General features: G+C 33.6%; 2 protein-coding genes across 2 annotated transcripts; both read left to right on the top strand.

Annotated features, from left to right (window-relative positions):
• Nucleotides 1-15,522: 15,522 nt before the first annotated feature.
• On the top strand, nucleotides 15,523-19,280 carry LOC106647016 (BMP-binding endothelial regulator protein-like). The gene is made up of 7 exons (XM_014363257.3): nucleotides 15,523-15,679; nucleotides 16,287-16,527; nucleotides 16,793-16,899; nucleotides 16,993-17,109; nucleotides 17,657-17,797; nucleotides 17,891-17,962; nucleotides 18,045-19,280. The coding sequence occupies exons 1-7, from the start codon at nucleotides 15,601-15,603 to the stop codon at nucleotides 18,167-18,169; spliced, it is 882 nt and encodes a 293-aa protein (XP_014218743.2). The 5' UTR covers nucleotides 15,523-15,600; the 3' UTR covers nucleotides 18,170-19,280.
• A 1,030-nt stretch (nucleotides 19,281-20,310) lies between these two features.
• LOC106646973 (uncharacterized) lies at nucleotides 20,311-21,770 on the top strand. Its single transcript, XM_089594038.1, has 5 exons — nucleotides 20,311-20,356; nucleotides 20,510-20,750; nucleotides 20,821-20,930; nucleotides 21,005-21,130; nucleotides 21,604-21,770. Exons 1-5 carry the CDS (start codon nucleotides 20,311-20,313, stop codon nucleotides 21,768-21,770), a joined length of 690 nt encoding a protein of 229 aa, XP_089450164.1.
• The last annotated feature ends 1,612 nt before the right edge of the window (nucleotides 21,771-23,382 follow it).

A 23,382-nucleotide genomic window follows, 5' to 3' on the forward strand; every position in this document is an offset into this window, starting at 1 on the left:
TTAAATGTTCATAGTTTGGCCAGTTCTGCACCCCAAAAAAATTCATCAAGTATCAAAACTAGCATGTAATATTCCGCTCTCCATCGCCCGAACATCTGCAGATGCGTACACGCTAACCAGAATCTATAAAATATACTCCCCAGCAACTTCTGTCCTCCTGATCCTAACGAACTCGGAAATGTCGCTCATGACAGCGATTTTGTACCCTCTGCCTTCTTTCACCAAGTCACATTCTCTCCGGTCGAGAACATATTGTACGTTACCGATATATTAAATGTGAAAAAGTAGCTTCAGATGACCAGTGTCGGCTCATTGCATCATACCTACAATGCCAAGTGCCTACGTACGTATGAATATTAATTACACCGTGGGTGACAGCGGTCAGGGGCTCAGCAGGCCACAGGAGGTTGCGTTTACCCCTTCCCTTTCTAGGGTCCTCGACCAAATAACCGCGCCTCCGAGAGCAGAGCCCTTTTAATCCCTTTAGCCTGCTCTCTTTCTCTCTCTCTCTCTTTCATTCACTCTTTCTTATGGATTCCGGCTCTGCTTTGACTGGCCATGCTTCTCTCTTCTCTTCTTCTCTCCCCTTCCGATATAACCCCCCACTTTGGCTTTCAACGGACGATTAAGTACGACGTCGTGCTGCTCTGGTAGTTCGTTTGACGATCGTTACGGAAGAAAATGGAGGTTTTTGTGTCAGCTTAATGGGGGTACGGGAAAATATTTGTGTTAGAAAACCAACAGAAAAATCAGCTAGTCATTATATGAGGACATCTTCATTTTTTTCAATTGTTATCGTACAAAAAGCGTTTCCGTTTATAATTTCATAAATATATTTTTTTTCTTATTTTTTTTTACTGAGATAAGCTGCATTCAAATAAAAAGTAAATAGGCTTACTTTAAGCCGTTCTAAAAATTTTCATTACACGATCAGACAAAAAAATGAATATGTGCATCATTTAAAGTTATACATATCATTTAAAAATCGCTATTAAACTGCGAATTAAAGTTTTAAAATATAGTAATATAATATTATATAATATATTAAATCCAAGATATATGGTAGGAATACAGATCTCGGAAGCTACTATTATATTATTAACATATAATTATATCGTATTAAAATGATTGAATTCTTGAAAGTGTTTTTTTTTAGGAGAATTAGGTGCAGAATCAAGAATCAAGTTTAAAAAACCTTTTTTCTTCACATATGCACTTTGGTGGTATGGTATAACATAGTGGGGTTGGCAAAATGAAATGAAAAATTCTCTTTCGTTACACATTTTCTTAAGATCACCAATCTTAAATATTTAGTTTTAAAAATCTAAAATTCCAATTTCACGTATGTTTTAATTTCATATATAAAATGTAAAGACTATTCTTTTATGTTAGAATAGTAGAAGTTGGCGTGCGGAGTTCGCAAGGGGGCGGAGCCCCACTAGTATATATAGTTATATTGTAGATCCTCTACATGCACACACATAAAACTTTTAATAATTGCTTAGTTATAAGACTGGGTCAAATAACTGCCATTCACCCCATGTATTTAATAAAATGAATAACGATAAGTTATAAACTAATAAGCACACTACATAAAAAATAAGGTGAAATATGATGTAATGAGTAACTTAAAATGACCGAAAAGAATTACGAGTTTAAATAAGGCAATTATTTTTTCTCATATAGAATATATGGAAACTCAGTATAAAATTATAACTGAAAAAATGCTCTAATAAAAAAATTATGTTTGAGACTCAATCATTGTATGATTTGTTTTTTCATCTCGATGATCAATTAGAAAATAAAAATTAAACGTAAAATCACAGTTATCAAACAACTAAGTACACTAAGTGATTCAATTCTTAGAACCCTAGAAAAGTTTTTAAACCTCAGTCCATTAAATATTTTCATTTCGTTCAATAACTTTTTTTATTTTGTTGTATTAGCTTATAATAAAAGACAAGGTAAAAGAAACTGATAATACAATAAATAAAAATATATGAGGAATAGTCTATGGTCGTAAGAATAGCACGCCTGTACCTTTTTAATATCTTTAGGATATTTAATTACTGCTCAAAAGTTTTAATTTCTCTAATAGTTTATTTAAATTTAATTTTTTTTTAAGAAACACGTATTATCGAGAGATAAGAAAAAAAAATTTTTTATTTTATAAATTTGGTAAAATTATTGGTAATTCCAGGATTCTCTTACATTAGTGACTTGTGTTTTTTTAGCCTTAAGTCGATTAAAATCATACTTTTAAGAAAATACAACTTTAATACCTCATGTGATGGACTATTTGTAAAATGTGAATATTGAGGTGTATATAAAAAAAGAAAGCAATGGTTAGAGTTGAACAGAACCAATTTTTTAAGTAGCAATAGTTTGGAATGGCATTTTTGTAACATAAAATTCCTATTCATCGATAAAATAATATAAAAATAGTTTCTGTCAGTGGTGCGCATCCCTCTAGGGCGATTACTAGGCCCAAGGGCGCTTACGAAGCAACGCTCAAAGTATCTTTATGATTACCCTAATGGGATTTGTGTCAGTGGTCAACTATCAATACTGTTCTTCTTCCTGAGGGTGCAGTAAATATCCGAAGGATAAAAAAATTTCAAACACTAAAAAAAAAAAAAGGTTAAAATTAACTTGGACTTAAAATTTTTACACACCAACTAATTTATTGAATTGCCCGTCAAGAATACTGACTTGCAGGTTATTATTAAATATTTTACTTGGTTTTGGATTAACAATACAAATTTAAATATTGTGGGCAATGAGTGGTAAAACTATATTCTCTACTCCCTCGTTCAAAAAACTTTTTTGTAAGATTTCGAAAACCACTCTGATGTATGAGTAATTATAAGCATTTTGAAAAATAGATGTTCTCAGCATGCTATCTCGACACACTATAACTTGGAAGCGACGGGTGCTCACTGCGTCATTTATTTCTGGCCTCCCGCTGTTTCGAAACGGATTTCGAGGTCGTAAACTAATCCGGGTAACATAGCTGAGCAAGGGACATCCAAAAACATCGGTAAAGTAAGTTTCTTGATATTTTTTTCTACTTTTGTGACGGTAGGTCCATCCATGATGTAAAGAACATGTGGGGTGTACCTACGCGCATCTTTCGACTATATCATGGTACATCACGATAGCTGTTGAGATGGCCTGTCCCGTGAGAAAACCTTTGAACAAACATTGCAAAAGTAAAATTTTAAGCAAGATATTCTACACGATGCATGTAAGACGTCTTTAATAGAATCAGTGTTAGTAGTTAACACGTATATGTTGATACATGATAAGTAGAGAAGATTGAAGAGGAGAGGGAAGAAACAAGAAAAAAATGAGGAGACTTGAAGAAAAGTCAGATAATTTAATTACTACATACTTTTGGAAAAGTTTTTAATTATAAAGTAACCCCTCAAAAAAAAAATTGAACGTTTTTAAAGTCAAGGCTGATGATCGTAAATGGAAAAACAATAATTTAAACCTAATGACTTGTTCTCAGATAAAAAAAAACATTACATTTATGGCATATCGTTTTGATTGAAAGTAATATGACAAAAATAAAATGGTGTTATAAAATGATTATTATTATTGCAATGTTATTATAAATAGAAACTACTAGGCGTTTTGAGTAGTGACAATCACATACATATCAAATAAATAAAATAAACATTTTCTATTTAAAAATTTAAAATATCGTTACTTATTAAACAACGAGTTGAATTGCCATATTAATGTCCAATAATATATAAAGGCTAACAAAGAATAAATAAGCAACCACTAGGTATACCCTCATATTTATACAGATCCACTGGCGTAAATTATAGAAACATGAACCTTCCACATCTGACAAGGTAACCAGTATCGATAATCAAAATCATTATTATATCATCAAGAAAATGAAGAAGCAATATTAAAATCTAACACTAAAAACAACTCAAATTTTCATTAACTATTAGTTCAAAATTAAAAAATAAGTTGGTGTATGTTTTTGACACTAAAATTAATGGATCATACAAAGATGAAAAAACTGAATTGTAAGCTCAATACAAGGCTCAAGTGTATTGATGTACTTTTTGAAAATCAAATAAAAGTTTTGTTTATCTGTTGTTGTGTTGACTGTTTTTTTCTCTCAAAACTACTTGATTGATCCTTTCGATTACGTTGATAAAACTATTTACAACAACAATACTAAAAGTAGATTGTTAAAAACAGGTTTTTTAGAAAAAAAAAGAACCAATGTCTGTCTAAAGTAAAACAGGTCACATTTGGAAGTGAAGAGCATTCCAGTTTCTAAACGTGTTAAACCATTTCCAAAAGGTCAATGATCACGTACAGCTGAGTCCACCCAAAAGCACCTAACAAAGAGCGGGATGTGTAGTTTCTTTCTCTGTCTCTCTCTCTCTCTCTCTCGTGCTTTCATCGTTTATATCGTCCCCTTCTTTCTCCATCCCGTCGCTTTTGTGTGGACCACAGTCTGCCCGATATCGTCGCTGGGATGCCCGGAACTCAGCAGCGACGACGACGACGACGACGACGACGACGATGCCGTCGACGACTACCTACTCAACCAAGATGATCGCCTGTTTCGAATATGTGAATATATTTTATTCAACCCTTTCCCTCGGGCGCTCAATTAAATTATTCCTAGGCCTACGAGAGAATAAAATGACCTGCTGGAACCCAAGCCACTCGGCGCTCTCTTTCCCACATACGATTAATAGATGCGAGAGTCAAGTTCAAGTGTCTGGTGTGACTGCTCGTACAGTTGGATGTATCTAGATGTATAAAAGTGGCGGCAAGACATGTGTGGATATACATGTATGTATAGTTTCACATGTGAGTGGTATCAATACGTGGGGTATGAGTTGGTGTGGCAGCGTTTCGATGCGAAGCTTTCTTTGTGGCGCGAGCGCCGATCGAATTTTTCCGTTTTTTTTCATTTTTCTTTAATTTTCAAAAGCTTTTTCGCTGATTAAGAGTATGAATAATATCATATAAATATAATATTGATAGATAAATTTTATGGAAAAAATTAATATTTGGTGATTTAAATAGTTTTTAGTGGAACAAAACATCCCCACAGTAAATTATCTAAATATTACCAATGACTTTCAAGTATACTATGAATTATTGTTCAATTTATTTTTAGTATGGAATCGTTGCAAAAAATGTTAATTTCTCATTTATGAAGATTAATTCATTCGTGAAATCGTTAGATGGTATCCAGTATAAACAATTTCAATCATTTTATTTAGACTATTGACCTAGCTTCAGTGTTTACAATAGTAATCATAAATTTAAAAATAGATGATTAGAAAACTGTTTAAAAATTAGGAAAACAACTATCCCCTACCAATAGTAGATTCAATACTAAGGGAGCAAATAAAAGCAAATCTTTATTTAAAAATGACGTCTACTTTGTAAAAATAACTCTTCAGTAATCTAAATCCACAGATGTCTCTTCATGAAATTATCTACGTGTGTTATGTGTTGGCACATGTTGATAAAATAGTGGATAAAAAATAAGTATATGTTCAAGTGTCCTCCAAAGCAGTTGTAATGATGTTCATACCGTAATAACTTCTAAACTCATAGCTCAGACCAAGTTATCGCTTGAAACTTACAACAAAGTTATGAATGCCTGTAAGAAATAATTTTATTTATTTAAAAAGAAATCACCACTATTCTTTGTACTAGTGCACTAATCCTCTTTATTAGCTATTTTGAATAAGATATCTCACGCTATTATTTTCCAACCTTGTCAATTATTCGACAGCATAACATAACTGGATCATAATATCTAAGTTGAATCCTCTATTTAAAGTGCTCGCAAATACCATAAAATGGCATATTTCCAAGGCGAACAATAAAGATAATTTTTTTTAACTATATTGTAGTAACGCACGAATCCAATGAGCGTTTTTCGAAAAAAAATTCTCGCACCCAGTGTACGCGCTTACCATCACCAGCATACAACAGCATCCCAGCCGTCCAAACAAAATGCACGAACAAGGGATGTACTCGTACGTAAGGGCAAAAGCGAGGGTGCACGCCCCTTCTGGGACAGAGAGCAGTCATCCTCGGGGGAGGAGAAGTGGAAGAGCACGCGCGCGCATCATCGTGGAGAGGTACGCACGAATTTTCGCCCAGCCACCGCTTGGCCCTTCCTGTTAGCCTGGTAACGGGGGATCAAACCAATAGACTACCAATAGCCCTTCGAATTATCGGTTCGATTGGAAAGAGGCTGGGGAAGGGGGGGAGCAATGAGCTATCGATGCCTTCGTCATGGTATAGTTGTCGTTTCCATGGTGTTTTTAGGCTCGTGGCGAGTGTATGGTGTGCACACGTATGGTCTTCTACGCGTGTAGTGGTCCTATGGCAGCTTGCATGTTTCGGTGTTTCATCATTTATTTTGGAATTAGATATTAATAAGACATTACCAGTGATGACTGATGACTTCTGTGCACCTACGTGTCGATTAAAACGGTATTTTTTTAGGGATTGACAAAAGACATTTAATTTACATTTCATCTCAATTTCATCAAAGGATAAACAGCTTCCTCTTATATTTTTTTCTTCAAATTTAGTTTTTCACTATTTCTAGAGTTAATAACTAATATATGATAGAAAACATTTTAATATGCGTGTACAATCAATGATATCTTTATTTTGATTCGACAACGATTTCTCACCAACCAGAAAGTACACACAACCACCAAACGATGTAAATTGGTTTGACCGAAGGATAGGGGTCGCAAGAGAGAGACACCGTGTAGGCTTGCAAAACTCAAAATCGCTTGGTTCATCCGTTTCTCTTTTTCCCGATCTTTATTCGTTTTGCCCTTTAACTTTTTGGTTTTCATATTTGGAAAACAGAAGCCAGCAGAGAGTTTACAGCGAACGGGAGGCAAAAGAGCCGAGCGCCAGCTCTTTTGGAGACATGCCTGCCTGATGAATTTTCGTGCCCCGGTGCCATCCCACTGACGTAGACAGCTGCGATGACAGCTGTGGCTGGTAAAGCCGCGTTCTTCGGACAGGTGGGTGACGAGTGTTTCAAGGGCCAACTGCTTTATTGGAGCGAGGTAATTGCGGTATGCTGCTCTCGGGGGATATTAACGATGGGTATGTTGAATTTGTACTTGTTCGAGGCTGGAGACCCGGCTTGTTGCACAACGACTGAAATGATGAATAAATAATTATATAAAAATTGACATAATTGAACTAAAGGAGTCTTGAAATCAAAATTTTTTTTAGCTTGGATTCAGTTTTTAATTCCATGATGAATTTGGACGACTCTGTTATCTTGTTTCAAATGGGTCTGAAATATTCTTGAAGTGGTATTAAACTGGTAGTAAAATATTTTCTCCATGAAATATTTAGTAAGTAAGATAAAAAGTTTAATCATGCGTTCATAAAAATGATACATTAGATAGAAGATTATAAAAAAGGCAGGGTAATTCTTAAAAGTTTTCTCTTATTTTAGTTTAAATTGGGTCAAAAGATTTTTTAATTTATTACCAAGAAAATATTTATTTTTATTTAATTATTAAAATTGGTTCAATAATTATTTTAGTATATTTCAGAATAAGTAGAAGCTATTAATTTAACAAATTTTTAATTACTCTTTTATTTTTGTGCTCATAATTGAAGAAAAAAGAATAAAACAATGTTAGTATTGAACAATTATTACCAACAAATTTTCTTTCTGACAAAGATTTATAAATTACTGTCGTCACTCCAATTACGATCGGTAGAATATGGTAAAACCTTATCAACAGAGAATATTACGTCGTAAGTTTTTTCCGCTCGGTGACAATTAAATTTATAAATATTTTGCAATCTCCTCATAACTAAATCCATGTAGTTTTTTCTTCATACACTTTGCATTTCTTTAAAGCTTACCAATAAATTAAATAAATAAAATAAAGGAAAAAATGTGTTCTTTGAACAAAATATGACTCGTGTGACGATGCATGAGGTAAAAATTTTAATCGTTCAGAAAAGTTTTTCAATACATCTCTTTCAGACTTATTTTCTCCTGGTACCAAAGCTTACTTCGACCACAAAAGTTAACACCTCCAACAAAAGAGAGATTATTGGATATCACGAACACAATGAAAGATGTATGCAGACATTTGAGCTCAAGGCCAACTGGCATTACAGTCTTCTCGGAATTCGAAACCCAAATTCTACAAACAGTACAAAAAGATTTAAAGGTTTCTTACTCCCTGTCGCTTTTATTCTGTTTTCTAACCAATAGGTACATTTCGACATTTGAAAGTGTTTTTCTTAGCTTACAGATCATTTATTTTGCAATATTTATTAATTGTTAGAAATTTGTATTGTTGTTTTTAAACTATATTATAACCATAACTATACCAAATGTAATGTGTAATCATATTTTAGCAGCCTTACATCCATTTTCTATATGTTTTGTATAGTAATAACCAGTCTGATATCTTATTCTAAATTAAAAAATTAGACTAATAGTTTTTTGTCTTCGGTTTTTTTTTTTTTTTTTTTTTTTTTTTTATTTATAACTTTTTAGTACCTACTAACTTGCTTTTTTAAAAAAAATTACATAACAACTTCATGTAAAGCGGGTAAAGTAAGCGATACATACATGTTTTGTTTATAGACAAAAAAATGAAAAGGTTCATTTGGGACGATAGAATAATTCTCAAAAAGTAAGTCATAAAATAAAATAAATCTCAACAACATCATGCTACAGCAATGTAAGACCCAAGGGACTCCTTGTGCTTTTCCCAGTTGGATGAGCTACTGTATTTTTCCTACTAAGGTCGCAGTAAACGTCCAAAGGTAAAAGAACGCATAAAATAGGAAATAGTATTTCTCCCTTCTACTTTGGGCATTTTTAGTATTGCACCCTAGGTAGAAAAAATAGAGTTCTAATTTGATGTACACCCAACCAAGACCAGCACAAGGAGTCTCTTGGGCTCGGCGCTTGCTCTGGTGGTCTACACCATCAGATACGAAGACAACTATTGTTTCGCATTATTTTTATCCAGTTAACTAAGTACAGGCTCAAATTAAACTATTGCAAGAATCGTATAACGTTATTCACATTTCATAACGCAACGCCCCCGAATTTTGTATAACGTCGTTCATTATCGTTTGATCACTACACTTTTTTTACTATTTCATGAAACAACTTGATGGATTTATACTCATACTAAATTATGTAAAAATTAAATAAACTAATAATACGACATTCAATTAACTTATTAATAATTAACTTTACCATTTTGTTTCACAGGCGTGTGCACCTAAAGTATAGTCCTGTACATCTTTTCTCCCTTCCCCATTCTCTCGACTCCAACAAAGGCAAAAAAGCCCAATCTCTCCCGATCACTCTCCCAATACATCCCACTTCCACACGGTGTACGTACACAACAGAGCTGCTCCACACAACACCTTTCCAGCTTTCTCCCTCCCTCTACAGCCTCTATACAGGTCGAACCCACGGGATACATTCAGCGGGCACCGGGAAGCCCGACAGAGGGGATCCAAGGGGGTGAAGGTCAAAGACCCTCACCTTCCCCCCAAATCCAAAGTACGGGAGGGGCGGCTGGTAGGAACGACCTTCTCGCCTCTCCTGCTGTCCCCGTTGCAATGTGTGGCTCGAAGCACTTGAGCGACTAACCCTTTCCTTCCACCAGCTTCGCGTGTTTACTCTACCTCTCAAGCAGCCTCGTCATGCACGCCCGGCCGGTCGGGTCTCCCCGATCTCTTCATTTGGCTTCTCCACGCGTGCTAAGAGACATCGGGGCTCTACAAAAGGGGGGCCAAGAAGCTAGCCGTTCCGTCTTCGGTCCATTTCCTTCCTTACATCGACCGCAGCGTATCAGGAGCGGCGACTCGATCGGGTGGACGTTCGAACGCTCGCGTTTTCCCTTTTTTCATATTTACTCGTTCGCTCGTTCTGCACGTGTTCTCCCCCCCCTTTGCCTGGTTTCGATACACGCGACAATTGTGCGAGTGTGCCCATGAATGCCTGAATTCCACGAGGACAACGAAAGAGGGAGGGAAAGAGAGGCACACACGTGTGTGAGCTTTTTTACGCCCGCGCGTTCCAATCGAGCTTCGCGTAACTGTCTCTCCTCTTCTGGTGCAGAACGGACGAGTTGAAGAGAGAAGAAGAGATGCAGCAGCGAGAGAGGTATCGCAAATAGAAGCACACGATAGGAAAGTTCGATTTTCCCGGGCAACTCATGCTACTCTGGTAGCGCCGGAAGGGGCCGATTGATTGGAAATGTCCGGAAGCTTTCCCTTCGCTTTCGTTGCCATTTACTGTGTTCGCGGTTTGTGTGTATGTATGTGTGTGGGTGGGTATCTGTGTGCGTGGGATTGGGTTTCTCTCGTTTGGACCGGTAGCGTGCGAATCACCTATATACGCACCGACTAGCTGTCACATAAGATCCTGGTACAGAAAAAAATAGCTAAGAATTTTTTTCTTCTCCAAAAAAGTTGATGAACGCTCAAAGAACTTTGAACTCGTCGATTGTTTTAAAAGTGACTTTGTACGGTAAACGTCCCTACAGGGGATGCTCAAAATATGTTGCTGTCGCACGTGAATCATTAATTTGACCATGATACTATGAGCTACCCCACAGTGTTTTCGAGGAGATAAACAAGTTAGATTGATTGTCCTATCTTAAAAAAATGATGGGTGACGTGATGAAGCCTGTTTGTTCGTCATTTGATTGGCTGAGACTGATCAAGGGCTGGTAGATTTAAAAATGAGATTTTGAAAAATCAGTGAAAGGTCATTTTAATTTGTAAGTTGATAAATATTACGGTATTATGTGTTACGACAAAGATACCTTATTGTATTTTTCTTAAAAAATACAGAAAATAAATGTTTGATTAAATATTCGGGGTTGGCACACAGAGCGCGCAGGGGGCACATCCCCCTAGTAGGAGATATATTAGTATAATTACTTCACATGGATATTAGTTATTTTGTAATTGTGTGTATCGTAATATAAGAGAGTCTCATACAGCTCACATAGTAACTTTTACGCTTATTCACGCTGATTAGCGAAACGCTCGTTTTTTATAGTTTAAGTCCTAGATTTAATTGTCAAAGGTATTTTTAAGAAAAATTATATACAATTTTTATGGACAAGTACTAGTACCAAAACGTCAGCAGTTTCAGAGCAGCCCCATTATTTTACCGTTTTCTCAGTGTAAGTTTACTTTAGAGATAGTTGGTTGAATGAATTTCAATGAAAATTTTGGGGATGTATTATTTTTGATATACTTTCGTGAATAATTGCGTTGATCAAGAGCTTGATATTTTTTTATGTAATATTGGTATATACTGGTGTATTAATAGTTATTTACGTAACAAATGCGAAAAAGGTAGTTTCCTACACGAGTCGTGATTGACTTGCCCAAGTGGTCAGAGTTGACGGGAACTTGTGCCAGTTGAGTACACGAGTGTGTAGCACGAGTGTGATCGCAAGGCACGAGTTACTATCACCAGCCACGAGTGCAAATCTATCACACGAGTGTGGAAAATCGTCCCAGACAATTTGCTACAAGATTTTTTGCAATAAGTGGGAGGAAAATAGTAAATAAGTTAATGAAAAAGTGTGTGGGGTCCAGGTGTGGCAACCCTTGGAGGCCCAGGGGCACAGCCCCGGGGTACGGTGGGGCAAGGCCCCTGACTGGAAAAATACCAAATGATTGTTAAAAAAAGAAGTATTTTTATGCCTCAAATATAGAAGTAGAAATTTTGTTAAACTGAAATTTTATTTTAAAAAAATTTTTGAATCACTTAAACGAAAACATTTCCAATGAATTTTACAAATGTAATAAATGTTGTTAAAGGACCCCACACTAACACAATGGGATTGTGGTTCCCAATAAAATGTTCTGTTTAGTATGTAAAGTTAAATGGAATTGACAAAAAAAAAACATTAAGAAGAAATTATAGTTGAGAGTTAAAACTTACACCAGGTACGGTTATGATATTTGTGCACACACAAATTTTTCTAGTGTTTGAAAAAACCTTTGCCCCACACCTTGTTACCATTAATTTCGAATTTTGTAATTTAGTTGCTGATTCCTATAATTGTTATTTTTACTTTTTTTTTTTTTTTTATGCGTATGTGCTCTTTAATTGACTGCAAGATTCAGAGTGTTAGGCAATCGCAGGTACGAAGCACGAAAGTAGTTCGGCTTCGCCTCGAGTGTTTATTTACGTGAAATCTAAGACATTCTTAACCTCGCTCACTAGGTGCGTAATATACCACTGCCAGACATCTTTTTTGCACACTGTACGGCAAAAACGTTTGCCACTTACTTTTTCTGTACACTCTACAGAAAAATCGATTTTCCACATTAAAAGTAGTACGGAAAATACCTATTCTCCCTGCCCTAATGCAAAAAATGCATTACCTTTATTTATTTTCATGTATCATATTTCAGTTAATGAGTATTTTTCTGTTGTAGTAAAGACAATACATTAAAAATCAGCTCGCTAGCTCCCCTTCTTTATATTTTATAATTGTGTGTCATAAAATGGGGAGGTTGGTTCATGTGTCGTGCAGAGGGGCGAAGCCCCACTTTATTTTTATGTACATAATATGTATTATATATATTATATAGTTAGCTGACTCAGATAGCTATCTGAACTCGTATATTCATAAAATAAATAAAAATGAATGAAAAAATGGGAATACATGCTAAAAGTTTTGAGCTTTCTTTGAAATACAGTCTTAATTTGACATAATATCCTGGTCGCAACAAAAATTTCGAGAACAGAAATGTCAGTTTTAAACCGCGTCCCAAACTCTATACATGCTATTTCCAGGAATAAATGAAGTTTTTTTCTGGATCTCCGTGCACACATCATCAACAGTAATCACAGATAAACTCATTGTAATTGCATTCATTACCTATCTACGAATACGTATTGTATCCCATGGTTTGTGAGGTTACAGTATATTTGAAATAATCTCTCACTTAAATATTCAAATATACCACTAAACTAAAACTATTGTTAATTTAACTTTGCGTGACATTAAGGAATGTAAAAGCGCCTTAATACTCAAACGTATGATATGACGACAAAACTTTGCTTCTGCATAACGCAGTGAGTCCGACCCTTTGCTCATGAGCTTGGCTCTTTAAAGCGTCGTGTACATTATTAATATTCAATACATTTATATACATATACATTCGTTCAAATTTTGTGCTATTTATTATTGAGTCTAAGTTTCGATCAAACATATCAATAAGTGACACGATGACGAGGCTAGTACAGTTTCCTATTTTTTCCTCGCCATTACTAAATCGGTGGATCGGCCGATCTTCAGGGCAATACGAACTTAAGCCATCCCAAGACATCGAGGAATTATCTCGCCGAGCAGTGTCAGAAGACAGTGAATTTTTACACATTCATTAAAAAATATAAAATCTACCCAAGATGTCATGTACTACCTGTCAGGGGCAATGCAAACCTGACTGTGTACCTACATGTTCTCAATCGATAGTTCCTCGATGTTTTGGGATAGCTTCTGTTCGTATTGCCCTGAAAATCTATCGATCTACCGATTTACTACCTAGAGGATTCATCCCAGTTCGCAATGCCCCGAAGGTCAGCTCCTTACTCCAGTGATCCAAGAAAGTAAGCAATGATGAGGGAAAGATAGGAGACTGCACTAGCATCATCACCGTCTCACTTATTGCCATATTTGATCGAAACTAAGATTGAATAACAAATGATACAAAGTTTGATTAAATATGTATGTGTATACATTTATTGAATATGAATAACGAACACGATACTTTAAAGAGCCACGCTCATTAGCAAATGGTCGGACTCACTGCGTAAGGCAGAAGCAAAGTGATCAGTCCGTGTTCCTGCTGGCCGTTTTATACCCAAATCTGCGGCGGTGGCTCGAATTAGGCGGCTCAGATAGAATAGTTGTGAGCTCTAGTATAAGGTGTACATTCATGTCATACGTTTGAGTATTAAGGTGCTTTTACAATTTTTAATGGCGCGTGGATTCAAATTAAAGATAGCTTCGGTTAGGTAGTTATTTGAATATTTAAATGAGAAATTATTTAAGATGTACTTGTAACCCCACAGGTTCATATTGTAGTCGTCGTTCGAAGACAAATTTATTTGAAAAATGCTCTATTTTTTTACGCAGGGTCACTTAACGGTTATATATTAAACAAGAGACCTCAAGTAAACTGCTGCACCTGCAAGTACCATTAGAAGTTATAATCTCTTATACTGTCATGTGCTTGATTTTCTGTTCAAACGTACAAAAATTTTGTTCAGTTAATTTTTTTTAACGGATATTTGCACTTTCAAGCCTGAAAAGATCTTAAATTTTTGCAAAAAACTGAAATAAAGTTTACTTATAATAGAATTATTTTTTTAGAAGTTCTTTTAATAAATTAACAAAAACACTGGATGGATAAATTGTAAAAATTTTAGTATTCATGAGTAAGCCAAGCTTCTCCCTGCATTCCCGTTGATTATGAGTTTTTTTCATAACTTTACTTCGACTTTTGATGACTTGTTTTCAACTGTATGGGTGTCGAAACAGTGATACAACACCAAAAATTTTTTTTTGTAAGAAATCCGCAGAGTAAGTATTTTATTTTTGACAGTTATATATATTCTTATAATAATTTTTTTTAGATTTTAATCTTTTAAGCATATTATTATAGGCTGTTACAACAATTATGAGATTATACTTAAGTTGTTTCTGGGTTATAACAAGCTAGCTAAAAAATATATTTTTCAATCAAAAAAATTAAAACGAAAATAAGTAAAAAATATAATTATATAAGTGGTATGCCAAAATTTTATTTCGAAACTATTATGGGTAAAAATAAAAAATGTCCAGTTCTGAATCGTCAAAATATATATCTAAGGTCCCCTTTGTACAATAGAGATACACGCATAGACTAAGTCATATATAATCGCACAGACAACAGATGGATACTATTTGTAAATATTATCTTTCTAAATTGTTCACCACCAAATGCATTTCTAAAACTTTTTTATGTAATTATTTTTCAAATTCTCATAAAGCATCTCTTACAAGGAAATAAATGTGGCCTTGATAATACCATCTGCACGAAACGTTGAATTAATCTCATTGCATTATTTAATCATAATAAAACTCTTAAATTAATACAGCTTGTAAAAAATTCAATTACAAAGCAAACATTGCTCCCCGGATGAATAATCTGTACAGCAGTATTTTAATTGAAAACATTAACAGTCCACACCTATCACTGTGTCTTTACAGCATAACAATCAGCAGTATGCCAAAAAAAAAAAAAAAAAAAAAAAGCGGAAACTGATTAGCCACATGATGACCTCAAAGCGACAGAAGAGATCTCAAGGAGCCAATACGCGTCCTCTCCCACCTCCTGTCTGAATAAACACAGCTCACTTTTTCATATATAAGCGAGGCACAACGAGCCGCACAAGACTCATCGTATACTTGCATCAAGTCATTTATACATCCTCTGTCTTGTCGCTACAAACCAGGAGTATCCGCAAGTTGATTTTAATACTTGTGAAACGAAATGTCGTGTCCGAGAAATCAGGCCCTCTTCGGTGGCCTTCTGTGCTTTTTCATGGTTGTGCTAACTGTTTCTTCACAAGGTAGATAAACATCTTCAGTAACTTTTTTATTGTTTCAATGCCAACAGTTTTTAGTTTGATTCTACGTATTTTTATTTAATTACATGAGAAGCATTAGTGGTCTCGTCAAGTAGAGCGTAACTGTTAGTTTTTTTTTCTTTTGGTTTATATGTTATATGAGAGTTGTGTCAACTAGTGCATGTTAAGGAAGCATTTAAAATGTGAATAATCATTAAGAAGTTTCTTTTTTGTATAAGAAATCAAAGTGACCTTGTTTTCCAATGCAGTTGATTTCAATTATAATCGTTCCAGTTTATCGATTACGTAACTCTTCAAAGTTTTTATTTTAAACAATTTCGTATTTATCGCGCTTGCAAATGATAAAACAAAATTTATTCGCCTTCATTACGTCACGTTCGACAAATTTTCTGAAATCATTTATTTCGTCATTTGTTTTTCAATTTTTGTATGAATTATCTTTAAAAGTGTTGATACAACATTATAAACTCTCTTACCACATTTATGTTTGCGTTAGTTATGCTGCACATGGGAATCGTGATTGAATAAAATAAATCACAGTTTAAAGTAAAAATTAACAATATTCTTAAATTTTACTTTCTTTTATTAGGTTGTGATAAAAGTAAGTGTAAAGGTCCCATAAGATATTACGAGGAACTTGGATGCAAACCAAACATCAAAGACGGCGAATGCTGTGCAAGCAGTTACGACTGTACTCATTTGAAAAACAGATCGGCACACAAGTGCTACGTGAATGGTCAGGAATATAATATCGGAGAATCGCTGCGGAATGAGGACCGATCAGGACCCTGTGACGTAGCATGTTTCTGTAACTTTGGATACGATAAAGCGTAATTATGGATGATCAAATCATTTTCTGTTGGGAATATTTTTTAAGCAATACTATTGACTTTTAGAAACAAATTTCTGTTTGAAACAAATAACTTTCAAAAATCTTACATCTGTGTACCCTTTGCAACTTAAAGTCACATGTCAATACATGCAGATTAAGAAAATTTGTTTCTGAATTCATTAATATATTATAAAATGAATACTTTTATAATATCTGGATATAACTAAATTTATAGCATAAATGATGAGTACTATACATTTTAGTGCCAAGTTCACATGTGCCCAGATTGATTGTCCACGAATTCCTGTGCATCAGGGATGCTTCCTTAGACGTCATTTGGACTCTTGCTGTAATGAAGAAGAAGTTTGTCGTAAGTAGAACTTGTATTATAGTTACGTATTTATCTAGTTATCCAATGAAGTCTGTGATGAAATTTAATAAACGAAATTTTTTACATTTTTAGCAAAGCAAAACGAGAAAATAGAAGAGTGTAGTTTCAATGGGACCACGTACAAACACGGAGAAATATTTTATCCGAATGAGCGTAAAATGTGCCAATGTTCAAAATCATCGAATGATGGTAAATTTTTATAATTTGATTAATCATTCAAAATATTTTATAGCAATTCATATACAATTACACGTACACATTAAGATGTCAGTTATTTATTAAATTAAATTAAATTTCTTCTGTGTAGTCAAAAATCAAGATTTTTGTCTCAAATCGTAAAATTCCAAAAAATAATAGTAGTTTTCGTCGGATAAGTGCCATCGTCTCCGTGGCTACCTTACGTCCCTCGGGCCCTGCTTCGCAAGTCCCTTGGGCAGCAAAATAGCCCCGGAGACGATGGCACTTATCCGACGAAAACTACTATTTTTGTCTTTTAATCATATTTCATTAATTATGCACTATTTTTCAAATTTTTAGTCTGAAGAAATCATTTAGATATTGAAAAAAATAATTTACCATCAATTTTTTTTTTAAGCTTAATCTTTCAATTTTCGAATCTGTCAGATAAAAAATCTCAATTTTTTATAAAAAGAAAAAGCAGTTAAAGGGTTAAAATTAAAAATTTACTTAAGAAAACAGCAGATATTCTAATACTTAATTATACTTATTTTAATAGATAAAAAAATGGAAGTAGTCTGCAGAACACTTAGTTGTGGAATTGAATTGAGACGGTCGACCGAGCTTCGAGAAAATTGTCCACCTGTATTCCTCCCACATCAATTGCCATCTCAATCCTGCAGCTATGAATACAAATGTCGTGAGTACAGAGGATACAATATGATGGGCACATTTTAATAGTGATCTGTAAATAATACGATTTTTTCTAATAAACCAACATTTCTTATTTTAGAGGGAGACATGGACAAAGTGAAAAGCACTTCAAAGTCTACTGGCGGAAATTCGCAGTCGAGGGAAATATCAGGTATTGCCATTAGACGGAATAAAATTTTTTTTTTCTATACTGTGAATCACACAATTTTGAAAAATTTTATAATTCTTTTTAGACGCAATGAAGTGTAAATTTGGAAACATTACCATGAATATTGGTGACGAGTTGAGTCAGAAGAAGAATGACAACGTCAAATGTGTGTGCGAAGTGCCCCCAATGCCTACATGCACGAAAAATTAAGGTCAAAAACCGACGTAGAGTCAACTTCCAACACTTTTATACAGTGTACAATAATTTTTTTTCTTAAATATCAATTATTATGACGGAAATACTTACTAAAGGATCCTGTGATATTTTTGCAAAACGCATCTAAAAACATCCGTGTAAACATTGAAGTATCTCTTAAAAAAATTTGCTAGTTAAAAAATTGTTTGTTTTAGCGATTACAAAGTAAAATTTAAGTACCTCATGAAATTTAGTTAGTCATGAAGTATTTATGAAAATCATGAAAATTTTATTTCATTTTCATAGAAAAACCTTTAGTTAAGAGGTAAAGACGAGATTTCTTGTAGATCTGCATAAAAAAGTGACAAAAAAAATGAAATTACAGATTTATACAGAATTCAAAATAAAGTTTATGTATAAATAATATTGAAGTTCATCACAACACACTAAAAAATATAAATAAATTGTCTACTTTGTATATTGCTTGTATTTAAAAAATTTAAGTATAGTTATTATTTCAGATTTGTAATTTATGTTTTGATAAAAATTTCTTGGCTCATTTACGATGGGGAAAAAATACGAAAAATCTAAGTTAAGAAGTAATCATGTTGATTTTTATACTGACAAGATTTTTTATGAATATTTTATTAACACTCCTTAAGTGAACTACGTTTAACGAATTTAATTCAACGTTAAACATAATTATTATTCAACAATAATGATTATAAACATTTATAGTTATAAACACTGCTTTTTATTATGGAGTAGACTCAATACAAGTACAAAGAAATAAAAAAAGTACATTAATGAAACACAGCTTTCCACATTATATTTATCAATAATTTTGCTCGTTACAAGCCAAGTAAGTTTGATGAAAAAAACAATTAAAATTTTTATAATTGTCATTTCATCTTTTTAAAGATTTTTACAATAACTTTTATTTGAGCATTAGTTGTTGACCTTGTATTAAATTTACATATAACATCTAGTTATTCCGCACACGCCTTACGCATCAGCCAGTCTCTGATGTAACTCTGAATCTACTTATACGATCTACACAGTTGAAAAGTTGTTTTTGTGCAGAAACCTGTGCACAGAATTTTTAGTGCTGGTAGTTACAAGTATTTTTCATTTAGAAGTAGAGATGTGAACGAAAAAATATGTTCTTGGAGCTGCAGCACTAAATAAAATATGTACTAAAAAGTACAAACCTTGCCATAAGACATCAGGAAGTTATTTATAAATTAAACACCATCCCATCAATTATCAAGCTAAATTCCTTTTCACTTTTTCCAGGCCACGAGTTTTGAGGCCACGGTCAACCAGGGAATTAAAAAATAAGAAAAATCACAACTTTCAGTTGCATTTTTTCCCAATATTATTTAAGAGTAACAATTGTAAAGAGTCAACTCTAAATGAAAAATTACGCTAGCACATTTCCTTACAAAATTTGTTGTACAGAAAAATTGTCATAGTCATCATCATAGACACAATGGAAAAACTACGATCGAATAATTATTTCAAGTAAAAATTGAACATATTTGTACGAAACAAAACCTTACAACAAAGCAACAAGTAACACGAGTACAGCAAAGATAAATATCAAACGCAAGTGTTGTATACATATGTGCATTAAATTTTTTCACACGGTCACGCATGCAGCAAAATAATTTTTTATAAATAATCTCGACACAAGCAGCACAAAGTGGAACGATAAGATGTTTTTTATGTGAATTTTTTTTCTCACGCATAAATTTCTTGGAGATATGAAGAAGATGCTGATAGCTAGGTAGCCAGACTAACCAGACGCAAGCGGTTTTTATAGCTTTCATTTTTAATTAATGTAGAATCGATTATCCGCCAGAAACATAAAATTTCTAATTTTGTCTGATTTAAATATCGACGATGACTCAATTCGACATACTCCCAGTGATTTTAATCTTTAGTTTAGTTTTTCCTCTAATTAACATTCCAACATACACGTTAGTGGAAAACCATGTAGTTGTACGTTTTTTTTTTTTTTTCTTCTTTTTTAACAAGTTATGCTGACAGTATTGTGTTACTAATATATACGCCAACACGGAATTTTTTTACCTCTTGACAGTCAGTTAAAAATTTTGATTCACTTAAACAGTATACTTTTTTTTTCGATCGCCATGAACACGATATACTGTAGAAAGAAAGTTTTCATTTTCCTTATCGGTATATTTGGTTTGGCCGCAATTTTGGCAGAAGGAGATCGAACCCAAAATGGCACGATACAATATGAATAAAATATAAAAAAAAAACCTTATACTATATATTAAATTACTATATGAGTCGTGCACCGTTCGACGTTGTACTTATAATTTACAGATTGCTCCAAAGCTGTGTGCAGCGGACCAATAAGGTACTACGAGGACTTAAAGTGCAAACCAGTTTATCGAGCCGAAGGTGACAAATGCTGTCCTCTGCGATACGATTGCTCCCATCTCGATCAAGTGACAGAGAAGTGCGTGGCAAATGGTCATATTTACGATATAGGGCAGAAGCTGAAGGAAAACGATCGTACCGATCCTTGTTACTTCGATTGTGTTTGCAAGAAGGAAGGTTATAGGTAAGTACTTTGAAAACAAAAATCATACAGTAATTTGCTTGGTTAATAATTACGATTGCTTACAATTCAGGACAAAGTTTGAATGCGCTGAGCCGGATTGTACGTTGATGAAATCGATGAAAAGGGGATGCTACATTAAAAAAAAGATGAACACGTGCTGTGAGATGAAAAGAGTTTGTCGTAAGTATATATTTGACGTGGATGATTCTCAGAAGTATAACGTAGATGTGATTTTATTGGATTTTTCGTTCCAGCACATACGGTCTTAAAGTTTCTGAATGTTAAATGCCACTTTGAAGGAAACAAATACTATGAGGGTGACACATTTACTCCTGCCAACCAACCTGGAGTCTCTTGTCAGTGTGAGAGAGGGTTCAAAGGTAATAACGTTATTATACGAACGTGTTTCATTATTTCCTTACATTTTTGAGTTTTAAATAAAATATTTTTGTGCATACGCAATGGTAGGAAAAATCGTCGCTCCGTACTGTAGAAATAAAACATGTGGAAACGAATTCCAATACATGCATGAAATTCGTCACAATTGTGCTCCTGTTTTTCCGGATTATAATAATCTATTGAGCTCTTGCAATTTCAAATATAAGTGTCGTAAGTATTTTGTTAAGTTTTTATTTTTGATAGAATGCAAGTCAAAATATTTTTAAATTTTTCAGCTATGGGTAACGAGAAGGTTGAGAGAGAGGGCACAGAAAATAACGGTAAGAATACAGTTTTAGCCTTTCATTGCACCAATTGTGAGTAATTTAGTAGATATATTGAACTTAACAATTAATCATTGTGATTATGAATATCCATCATGATGTATTCACCAATAATGTTTTTTTTTTTTTAGGAGATAACGTCTGCACTTTCGGTGCATTGAAACTTTCGATTGGAGACAAACTTCAGCAGAATCAAGGTTCTTCTGACTGCCTTGACTGTGAATGTAAATTACCTCCAGCACTCACTTGTATTGAAAATTACGTATGTATTCGAGAAAGAAAATTGCATGACGATTAAGAAGTTAAGAGGATTAAGAAGATTTGGAAAACGAAATGAAACTTTATTTTTTCAACATAAGAAAAAAAATACCTCTGATAAAAGCGTAAGGATGCATCCACACAGTATCGATTATCCTTAAAAATAAATATTTCTCTGATCCCAGTAACCAATGTCAAAAATTTCCTGGCCCTCAGCGTAGATTGTACTTAATCTTCAATTTATTTGAACAGTTTCTTCTTTATCTATCCTAAAAGAATCAGTAATCAGTATCACGTGACTGCTGACAGTGCTGACAGAATAGCTCGTGATCTGATTGATCATCAGTGACGAAAGGTGGTACATTTAAATGTGCATATGAGATTGAGTAGACAAGTGATAAAAAAATTTTATTTGCTGATCCTCATAGTAGCTTGGTTAAAATATTTAAGATTTGTACCGTAATTAGGTTGTAATATTAGGATTTTTTAATTCCTGAAATGGAGTTTCTGCATTATTTCGATAACAAAATTTTGTCTGATTTTTAAAAGAAATACTTAAAGGGGTGACAGCTTTTTTGTTCTAAGTTATACTAATTTTATTTTAGCATCATTTAGATTTTTTTTTTTTATTGAAATGTAACCTTTTTTTGTAAAAGTCAGTCATATTATCCTTTAAGATTCTATTGATAAATTTTAATAATTCAAGGCTTACAATAAGTATATTTTTTGTTTTAATAGAGATTTCGTAAAAACTACATCTCACACCTAGTAACAAATTTTCTTATGAAATAAAAAATGTATTACAATGCTATATGTATGAGATATGAAAAATCAAAGAAGGCATGACTATGAGTAATAAAATTTAAAAAAGCTTACAACTAAAAATGAAGTTTGAAAAAAAATCGTCAGTTAGGTAAAAAATTTTTCTATAAACATTTGTTAAGGTAAATTAAATGAAAAACCAAGATAACTATTATTAGTACAATTTATTACTTTTAATTAATTAGCTGGTGGTTAATATTTTCCTCATTTATTTAACTAGTCTCGTCATATTTACACATTACACCAAAACAATTACGACAAAAATAACAACCTCCTTCCGAATTCAGTAGAGAAATAGTGTACTTATCAAATTCTACGTAAAAAGGGTGTAACTCAAATAAAAATTAAATTCACACATGTTTTACCGTCATACATATCTATCAAAAATATTATAGCTGTTTTTTTTTACAAAGACAACATTAGGGCGATGGGAAAAAAGTTTTGTAATTATCAGAAACTCCGCAATATAACAGAGATATCCCAAGTTTAAGTGAAGGTATTTCCATTCTCATTTTCAATGTAAGTAAGATAAGCTTTAAGCAAATATGACATTGTCATCTCAACAATGTCATTTTTCAACTGAGCTGATGTTCCGTAAGTCACATAAAGTTGTTTGGACAGCATCAGCGATAGTCTCCCATTTTTATCACCCAACTGTGAATTATGTTCATAAAACCAAAAACGAATGAACGTCATCAATAGGTACATCCATCTTATTCTTGATAGTAAAACAACTCTACCTGCCGTTTTGGCAGAATTACTTGTTATACTTATCGGCAATGGTATGTTTTAATTAATTATACAATATTTATTTGTAAAATTACTTCGTC

This window comes from Copidosoma floridanum, unplaced genomic scaffold (genome assembly GCF_036245765.1).
Source record: "Copidosoma floridanum isolate Cflo_tuat_1 unplaced genomic scaffold, Cflo_Japanese_pri ptg000020l, whole genome shotgun sequence".
Classification (NCBI taxonomy): domain Eukaryota; kingdom Metazoa; phylum Arthropoda; class Insecta; order Hymenoptera; family Encyrtidae; genus Copidosoma; species Copidosoma floridanum.